The sequence below is a fragment of the Megalobrama amblycephala genome, linkage group LG16 (assembly GCF_018812025.1).
Source record: "Megalobrama amblycephala isolate DHTTF-2021 linkage group LG16, ASM1881202v1, whole genome shotgun sequence".
NCBI lineage: Eukaryota > Metazoa > Chordata > Actinopteri > Cypriniformes > Xenocyprididae > Megalobrama > Megalobrama amblycephala.
The window spans coordinates 44205604-44216233 of NC_063059.1; the positions used below are offsets into that span (position 1 = coordinate 44205604).

General features: G+C 37.5%; 1 protein-coding gene across 1 annotated transcript; it reads right to left on the reverse strand.

The window, feature by feature from the left end:
- Window positions 1-2863: 2863 nt before the first annotated feature.
- On the reverse strand, window positions 2864-4375 carry LOC125249493 (olfactory receptor 52J3-like). Its single transcript, XM_048161795.1, has 2 exons — window positions 4319-4375; window positions 2864-4007 (listed from the first exon to the last, which is right to left on the reverse strand). Exon 2 carries the CDS (start codon window positions 3826-3828, stop codon window positions 2890-2892), a length of 939 nt encoding a protein of 312 aa, XP_048017752.1. The 5' UTR covers window positions 3829-4007; window positions 4319-4375; the 3' UTR covers window positions 2864-2889.
- Window positions 4376-10630: the final 6255 nt, after the last annotated feature.

The window sequence follows — 10630 nt, forward strand, 5'->3', positions numbered from 1 at the left end:
ATGATTTTAAAAAAGTTTCTTGGTGTGGTGTTCTGGATGTTAACGTTTAACTGTATGGATCATTCTTGTTAAACTGAAATGTTTAACAAGGATCGTCAGATAATTTAATAATAATAATATGATTTTATTTTAACATCATCTTTTAGTGTGAATAATTTATTTGTAATTGTTGTGAAGACATTAAAATGATATCCAAATAACTATTGTTATGTGTGCATACTTGTTATGCTAGGCTTTTTTTGTGTGTGAATATAAATAAGTAAAAAATAAATAAATAATTGTGGAATATATGTTGGATTTGAGGATTTGTATATTATTACTTTATGAACAAAGTCAAGTCAAGTCACCTTTATTTATATAACGCTTTTTACAATGCAGATTGTGTCAAAGCAGCTTTACATTGATAACTGGCACATAATTTTTGCTGCACAGCAGCTCTTAAAGAATAGTGTCAATGCAGGCAGATCAAAGCACTGTTGAATAAATGTCAAGAATACTGTTGAATATCAAATGTCAAGTCAAATGTCAAGTGTCCCCAACTAAGCAAGCCAAAGGCGACAGCGGCAAGGAACCCAAACTCCAACAGGTGACATCAGGTGGCAAACAAGTGGCAAATAGGTGTTAAAATGGAGAAAAAAACCTTGGGAGAAACCAGGCTTAGTCGGGGGGCCAGTTCTCCTCTGGCAAACAGTGCTTTGTTACGAATCAGGTTGCTATCATAAGTCTGATAGAATCGCAACAATCAAAGTATTTATTTCAGTTCCATCCAGTTGAGGATCGTATTCATCACGCCGCTATGGACGGTTTGTTGAGGAACTGTGCTACTGGCTGTCGTGTCGATGAGGCCTTCACAATGGATGATCTAGTTGACTCGATCTCTGCTGATACTTCAGGGCTGCGTTGTGGTCGTGTCCAGTTGTGGATCGTATTCATCACGCCAGTATGGTTGGTCTGTTGAGGAACTGTGGCACAAAGTGCTTCTGGTTTTATTTCCTCAAGTTTTATGTTTAGTTTATATATTGTCCTTTCGGAAAATCTTCTTGCATCTGTGGCACCCTTCAGTCAACAATAACAACAATTAGCAAATACAAACAAACATCAACAGATTACAACACACACACACACACACACACACACACACACAAATCATAGAGAATCGTCATTAGACCTGCAGTTAATATTACATTACAGACAATAGTCATGGTGAGAGAATGAAAGTAAAGTTTCTTTGTCATGAAATAAAGAGAATGAATATGAACAAATTGTGAAAATAAATTATTATGAACCCTAACTCTGACTACTATGAACAGAAATATTATTTCTCCATAAAGATTCTCCATAAAGTTTTCCTGCTACCAGCTGGTGATGATATGATTGTAACTAAATTTTGGTGTGTAGATGTCTTCAGGCCAGGGCACTTATCAAATGTGACATTTGAGGCAGATTGGACATTGTATGCTTGAGTTACAACAACTTCCTGTTTCATGATGATAATAGCATGCTTTAGCTCTCAGCTAAGTGTTGCTAGCATGTTTTAGAATGTTAGTAGCATGTTTAGCACATTGCATATTTTAGTATGTTGCTAGTAGTGCATCACAGTGTTAAACATGTCACTTCCTGTTACCAGTGGGTGGCGCTATTACTAAAACTGAATTGTGTAGATGTGTTCAGGGCAGGACTCTTCTCAAACATGTGAAGTTTAGGGCAGATTTGACATTGTATGCCCGAGTTACAACAACTTCCTGTTTCGTGGCGTTAATCGCATACATTAGCACATAGCCAAGTACTGCATGATATAACATGTTTCTAGCATGTTTGGTACTTTATAACATATTTAAATGTGTTTCAAGGAGTGAATTACAGTGTAAAGCATGCCATTTCCTGTTGCCAGCAGGTGGTGCTATGACTATAACTGAATATTGGCATGTAGATGTGTTCAGGCTAGGACTCCAATAAAACATGTGAAGTTGTGAAGGCAGATTTGACATTGTATGTCCAAGTTACAAAAACTTCCTGTTTCATGGCGAAACATTTAATTTTGTCAGACACAGACACGCCTTTCAGCAAAAAGATCTTTGTAATTTAACGTTGATGTTGATCTGATTAAATCTCTAGGAGGAGTTCATTAAAGTACAATGTCTGGAAATGGCAAAAACTGCAAAAATTTGGCAGAGAAAATTCAAAATATCTCATTTTCTGTCGAGTTTTCAGATTTTGCTGTTACATGAACTTCATACTTGTACATGAAACATAGCGCAAAGGGCGCTTAAATGAAATTTTTTAGGTGGCGCTATTGAGCCATTTTGCCACAATTAGTTCTGAAACCCATATCAGATATATCAGATAAGATGAACGGAAGTCTTACGGGTTTGGAACGACATGAGGGTGAGTCATTAATGACATAATTTTCATTTTTAGGTGAACTAACCCTTTAATGTGTGTGTGAACTTATGGTAGTCATCTGTGGCAATAAATAGTTTACAAGTTGCTGTTAGTGATTTCAATAGTAGAAAACAAAGCATTACTAAAAGAAAAAAAATATGATCATTTCTCTATAAAATGTACATTTACAACAATTAACAAATACAAATATGTTTAAAATTATGTACTCACACGTGAGCACTCCAGTTATATCAGTATAGTCTAGAAAAAGCTTTGATCTTACATAAGGCAGGTCATCCCCTGATGGTATCATCACATGACCAGCTGAATACTACTCACTTTATCCTATTTTTGAAGCAAATATCCCTGTAAAAAAAGACTTTCTTCAAGGGCGTCTGTCAAAATGTTTTTGAATTATTATAGGTAACAACATAATAAGCTGTCAGCTTTTGTCACAGAAAATGTACACATGATATCACAATATTTTCACACAAGGAGACGTTTAATTCAGACACTGCTTATTTTGTTTTTGAAACAGGTGAGAATTTTCTGTCTGATCTCTTTAGTTTTAAAACCATAGACAAGTGGATTCACAAGAGGAGGAAAGATAAAATTGGAGATAGAAAACACTCTGCGTAGGTGAGCTGGAACACTCTCAGATCGATGTGCAAGAAGAGGAAAAAGAGTGTTAAACTCTAAGAAAAGAAAGACGACCAAATGAGTACCACATGTCTCAAGTGCCTTAATCTTTGCATCAGATTGCTTATTAGAAACACATGTGATTAGTATATGAATGTATGTAAATGCCACAACAGAAAGTGAAAGGCCGTGGTAAAAAATTATGCAACACAACCCATAGATATTGTTCACCTCTGTGCCATCGCATAAGAGTTTCATTAATGCTGTCTTATAGCAGACAAGGTCTGTCATGTGTGTCTGGCAAATCCTGTAAGGTATTAGAAGACAGAAAAGTACAATTATAGCAGCAAAATTAAAAAGCCACAACCCAGTTATGATTTTCACCAAGTTATTGGTTGTCATAATGGCTCCATATCTTAACGGGCAGCAGATAGCGATAAATCTGTCATAGGCCATAGCAGTAAGAATAAGATAAGATGCTCCACCATTCAGGTGTACAAAAAAGCCTTGAAGCAAACATGCAGAGTAGGATATTGATCTGTCCTGAGACCATATACTATACAGCAGCTGAGGAAAAAGGCTTGTAGCCCCCATTGCATCATTGATAGGCAGGTTAAGCAACAATATGTACATTGGTTTGTGAAGATTCCTGTTCAAGCAAATTGTAATAATAATTGTTAGATTGCAGAGTAAGATAAACAGGTATGTTACTACTCCAAATATCAATGCAGGGTAAATGTTTGTCTCAGGCAGTTCCAAAGAGTGCAAAGTCAAGACCAGTGAGAAGACAGACTCATTTAGATACATGGTGAAAGTTCTCACTATTTATGGCCTATACAAACCAGCATAAACAATCTGTTAATTATATCAATAACAGTGACAGTAGTGAAAGTCTTGCCAGAACTTATGGGAAGTTGGCATTTAACATTTATCTGTTAAATACTTTCTTCTTGCCATATTCAGGATCATTTTAGTTAGGGTACAATCTGAAAAAAGCAATAAACGATAAACAACTGTAGATTAATTTCACCACAACATATTTAATAAAATAACTTCATTAATTAATATGCAAAGCACAGTTTTTTTGAGTGTAAAATTTAGATGTACATGACTATATAATTTCAATTTGATTTTAAATTAAATTTCAATTGTTTGTCCACATTTGCTTAAAACCAGTTGTTGAGATTTGTAATAATGTGGCCTATTTACACTAACTGTCATACATAATCTCATAAAATTATCCAGATCAATTCACAGATGCATTCCTAAGAATACAAGTTGCTCAAACAAACTACACCTTGCTAATGCCTCAAAAGCAGCACTTGTGGTATTTAGTGACCTTAAGTGATCATCCTTCAGCACTGTTGAATTCACCTGTAGGCTAATAATTTATACTCATGGAGTTTGGCAAAAAACTCCCATTTACGTTGAATTAGTCATGGGACCTGTTGTTATGCATGTGCACAGCCCTGCTGGTAGAGGTCATAACTACACCATCTGGTTAAAAAAACTATTGATTTTTTTTTTTTTTTTTGTTATTGAAAAGTTGTTAAAAATAACAAACAATTATTTTAAGGATTGCTAGATCTGATTATGTCTAATTTATAATCAAGTGTTAGACATTTCTAAATTGTTATATTTAGGTTTTCCTTAAGACATATTTCCATTATGTACACTTGTTAAATATTAGACATGAGTATGGTATTTTTGGTTATATATATATACACCCTGAAAAATCCAGCAAAAATCCAGGTTATTGAGAAAAATCCAGCATGAATTCCATGCTGGTCCAGGCTGGTTTATTCTGGTTAGTGCTGAAATTGTCCTGGTATAGTACTGGTATAGTGCTGGTATAGTGCTGGTTATTGCTAGTATAGTACTGATCCATCTGATGGACCAGCATAGTCATGCAAAATAGAGCTGGTGAAGCTGGTTCACCAGCATGGTCTTGTGGTGTTTGATTGTGAGTAGGCCAGCTATCTGTATGCAAGCAGTGCTTTGGGACAATCATTGTTTTTGTTTGCTTATTTCTATATATAACACAGTATAGGTGGACTCAGTAGAATTTCAAAAACACTGTTTGGAAGTTAGCAAACCAGTCAGCATTAGGGGTGTATGACGTTCGAGGAGACAGAACAGCAAGAGGGAGATTTGGAAAAAACAAAACAAAAACAAAACAAAACTGCAGAACGAGAGATGGGACACATTACAAAAGAGCTCAAAAGAATATCACTGGAATGAAGGTTTATGAGGTTTATTAAAAACTTTCCAGCACTGGAGAGAGCTAAGTGGGAAGGCCTGAAAACAGACATGGAGGCTGCTTTGATTCCGCTTCTCATGTGAGTAACACTGGGTTGGCAAAACAATCACTGCAGTAACACTGGTTAACGGATTCAGCCATTAGTTTTGATTGCGTTGCGTTAGTACCAGAAGTAGCGATACACTGCTTCACTAACCGGAAATAGGAAGTGTGATAAAGGTTTATTGGTCAACCTTTACTCGTGTATGTGGGTTTTAAGAATATTTAACCAATGAAAAGGATTTAAAAGAGCTTGTGACAAAACCTTGTAACTCTGTTGGATCCTCAAACTGTCAAACCTCATAACTCCATCCCGTCTCTATTGTGAATGAAGTGCTACATGCAGTTTGAAGATAGATCTCTGCTTGTTTTCAGTGCAAAGGTAAATAAAGAACTGATGTATTAAAAAAAGTACAGCGTTTTTTTTGCTCAAGAAACACTATTTCTATAAAGGCTAATGTTTTATATATTTGAAGAGTGGAGAGTAGTCTTAGTCTGATATTTCCTGTCTAGCTGTAGCCAATATGCTACTGTTTCTTCTCTGTTGAGACGGTGGTTGGGAAGTTCGGAGAGGCGAAGGCGCGGTCAGTGGCATTTAAGACATGCATACTGCTGAGATTTGAATCTGCGCCTAGACAGGCAGGAGGGCCTGGCCCTTCTCGATCTGAGGGTCAGAGATGGGGCCAAAAGGCTAGTGTTGCCTCTCGTGTGCCCCCTCCACAGAGGAATAGGTCGCAGAGAAGGCGGGACGCTAGAAAGAAGAAGGATTTGAGGGAGGAGATTTACCTAGTGAAAAATTCTTTATAACTTGTGGAGTTTTTAGGGCCCTCAGGTTCCCATTGTAGGTTGAAGTACTGTTTTGGTCTTCTCAAGTTAGTGTGTTTCAGTGTAATTCAAATGGGTGAGACATGCAAGTATCAAACTTAGTCTCATTATTTGATACATTACACCGTGTTGTTCACTCCGTGTTGTACACTCCAAATTATTATGCAAGTGACATATCAGTAAGATTTCAGTAGAATAAACATTCAGATTTTAGTTTTTCTAAGAAAATGTATGTTTGTTTATTTATCCATGACTGTCTTTTTAGATAACTGGTATCAATCTCAGACAAAATAATTTGCCAGGTCTACTTAGGTCTATGGAAACCCTACTTAGAGGTTGTTCCACATTATTAAGCAAGTCACAGTTCTCATGCCATATGGAGAGGAAGAAAGATCTTTCTGAAGATGAAAAGCATGAAATGGTCCAATGTTGTGCAAAAGGCATGAAAACAACTAATATTTTGTAAAACTGAATAGAGATTATCAAATTATCATAAGATTTCTGAGTGGTTTAGAGCACAGCAGAACTCGGTCAGATAAAGGCTTATTAATGAAAGTTCCTGTCAAAAAATTAATTGTATTAAAAGGGCAGCTATAAAAAAGCCAGTGTTGAGCAGCAAACAGGTATTTGAAGCTGCTGGTGTCTCTGGAGTCTCAAGATGCTCTCCATGCAGGCTGGCAGTTGTGCGTAAAGATGCATTTCAGCCATCACTAACCAAACCTCACAAGAAAACATTTACAGTGGGTGTACAAATACATTTTCAAACAGTTTTATTGCTGTGGTGTTTTTTTTTTGCAGCATGGGATAGTGCATAGTGCATTGTATTTCAGAAGGCACTATCCTCCTTTTATATCATAGCTGAAAATGGCCAGTTATGAACTTCACATATCTTGCAAAAGTCATTTTAATACCCTCAGAGACCCTAAAGGGACATTCCATCTCACTTCCCAATATTCCAGCCCAAATCATCACCCGCCAGCTCCTTGCTGACATCGCAGTCTTGTTGGAACGTGGTGGCCATTCACCAATAGGGGTGTGACGAGACGGGTATCTCACGAGACGAGACGAGACTCGAGATTGAGTTCACGAGACGAGACGAGACGAGACAAGATTTTTACACACTATTTTTACGAAATCCTCAATGGCGAAATACATGACTAGAAAAAATATTCTGCAGGTGTATTTGAAATGTTTTAACTAATCATCTTATAATGAATGTCATTCAGTTCTACTTTCTGAGTATGAATTATCATATGCAGTAAAAGACAACAATACTCAAGCACTGTAAAAGGTTTTGCCACTAACTCAACTGACTGACTTCTCTTCTGTATGATTTCAATCTCTTCAGACTTTACTGTACATGATTAATGAGATTCTACAACCTTTGACCTCCTAACTGAACTCCTTTCCACAAACTGATCATAGAAATAAAAACAGTATAAATAGAAATGGTAACACTTTACAATAAGGTCTCATTTATTAACATTAACACATTAACCAACATCAACTAACAAGGAGCAATATATTTGCTACAGTATTTATTAATCTTTGTTTATGTTAGTTAATAAAAATAGTCATTCATTGTTAGTTGATGACAGTTCACAGTGCATTAACTAATGTTAACAAATGAAACCTTATTGTTTGTGCTTAATAAGATTAAGAGAAAACTGTTATTCATTTTTATGGGAACACTTTACAATAAGTGCAACCATAATCACACTCTCTCAATATTCAAAGTGCAAATAAGACCAACTTTTTCTTTGATACAGAGTTAAGAGATGGTTACAGCTACACTGCCCAGCCTAAAATAGCTTTCATATTGAGAGATATTTGCATTAATCAAGGAGCCGCTTTCAAAATGCGGGTATTGAAATCGCGTTTGAATGCGCGCGCGCGTTTACTTTCACTTTCAGCGATCGCGCGCAACTCTTTAAATATGGAGCGGCGGCGACCGTTATCCAACTGAATTAAATGTTTTTTATTTAAACACAAAGCAAAAGGACAGTGGAGGCGTAATGTAAACGTAGCGGTGGCATATTCTTTCCTAATCATCCTAACACTCTGTCATGGCAACATCATGAGACTACTTTTCGCCTCGACGAGAAATCTCATCACACTTTAGTCTCGCGAGATCTCGTGACACGAGATCTCGTCACACCCCTATTCACCAACCATCCAGAAATCCATCCGTTTAGACCATCTATTGTAGTACAGCATTAGTCAGTGAATAAAATTATTTAAAAAATGAGTCTTCATGTATTTCAGCACCCACTGTTAATGTTTCTCTTTGTGAGGTTTGGTTAGTGGTGTCTAAAATGCATCTTTACGCACAACTGCCAGCCAGAATGGAGAGCTTCTTGAGACTCCAGAGACACCAGGAGCTTCAAATACCTGTTTGCTGCTCAACACTGTCTTTTTTATAGCTGCCCTTTTAATACAATTAATTTTTTTGACAGGAACTTTCATTAATAAGCCTAAGTTCTGCTGTGCTCTTAATCACTCACAAATCTTATGATAATTTGATAATCTCCATTCAGTTTTCACACAATATTAGTTGTTTTCATGCCTTTTGCACAACATTGCACCATTTCATGCTTTTCATCTTCAGAAAGATCTTTCTTCCTCCCCATATTGCATGAGAACTGTGACTTGCTTAATAATGTGGAACAACCTGTAAGTAGGGTTTCCATAGACCTGGCAAATTATTTTGTCTGAGATTGATACCAGTTATCTAAAAAGACATGGATAAATAAACAAACAAACATTTTCTTAGAGAAACTAAAATCTAAATGTTTATTCTACTGAAATCTTACTGATATGTCACTTGCATAATAATTTGGAACGCAGTGTAAGTATCCTTACTCCCCCTTTAAAGAAGGGTGTGTTAAAACTAGACTGATGGTTTGCTCAAGGCTGTTGATCTGCTGAACTGTTTCTAGCATCTGTAAAACCACATTCTTCCATCTTAAAAATGTATCTAAACTATGACATATGCTCTCAATGACAAATGCGGAACAGTTAGTTCATGCGTTCATGACCTCAAGGCTAGATTACCGTAATGCTCTACTGGGTGGTTGTTTTGCTCGCCTGTTAAACAAACTACAGCTGGTCCAAAATGCAGCAGCTAGAGTTCTTACTAGGACCAGGAAGTATGACCATATTAGCCCGGTTCTGTCAACACCGCATTGGCTCCCTATTAAACATCATATAGATTTTAAAATCTTGCTACTTACCTATAAAGCACTAAATGGTTTAGCTGCAGGCGGTAGATCCTTTTCCTATTTAGCACCTAAACTTCCTTCATCTAAGGGTTGTCTTAGAGTGCTTAGCTCCCTAAGTCTGGTCAGATGGTTGAAGGCCTCTTGTGAGGCCTCCCTGTAAGATCAGCCCTCAGGCTAGGAGCTCTCACCTCACTAGGGTCCCCTTAAGAGTGCACAGCCTCCTCAGTGCTTTGAAAAATAAATGCTGTGTAGATCCTAGGATTGAGCAGAATAACTCTCCCAGGTGCAAGGGTTAGAAAGCGATATGCTGAGTCCTGCTCTCCAGGATGCCCATCTCTACGATCCGGTCTGAGTTGGTTTACTACCAGTTTGCAGTCCCTCTTTCTGGTTGCCTCTTCTGAAGGCAAGTGTTTCAGAGACTTTGTTTAGGAAAGAGACAGGTTGCTGGCCAGACCAGGTCTCTAGAGAGTGAGACCAGGTTGGCCTCCCTGGTGGCATTCAGGGTCGACTATGTTCCCCTGAAACTGGCTGGGGTTCCCTTGGGATCCCCAGTCCCTTAAAGGGGCCCCTTCTATTTGAAGCTGTTGGTTCCAACTCTTTGAGCGGGCTTGGTAGGTCCTCTATTTATTATCTTGGGCAATGACCGTAGGGATTGGCATCACTGACAGTTCAGGTGTAACCCGTAGGGTGAGTAGTTTTGGAATTTCAGTTGAAACTGCATGTTCTGACAGTTGTCACTGCTATCCTTTGGCATGCACTCCACTCAGCATGGCAGCATGGGTATATTGTTCCCCATAGCGCTTGACGCAGTGCCAGTTCTCTGAGAACAGGGAATGAGACACTCAGTCTCCCTGCCATGCCTTGGGGCTGCACCTTCATCTATTACATCATGAGATTTTGTCCAAATGTTTTCAACAAGAAAAATTGACATATAATTATGCCAGCACCTTTCCCGACTTCTGACTGTTAACCAGATTCATGTAAAACTGTTTTGTGAAACTTGAGCTTAAGTCAGGTAGGAACACAGTAAGATCATAAATAGGTAGCCATTTGATGTTGTTGTTGATAATGAGAAACAACAAATTTACATATTATCACTATCGGGTGGAAAATATTTTTAAAATAAATAAACACTGTGTCATCAAAGTTGGTGTTCTGGCTTTATACATATCATTTTTTTTTTAGGTTTGTCCAAAGTATAATTTTTTCAGTGTACAGAAGCAGTGTAGCAGATCTATTTGAACACTCCAAAAGTTTTCATGAC

What these genes read in the sequence shown, in the direction of transcription:
- LOC125249493 (XM_048161795.1), bottom strand. Translation starts at nt 3,828, where the DNA reads ATGTATCTAAATGAGTCTGTCTTCTCACTGGTCTTGACTTTGCACTCT.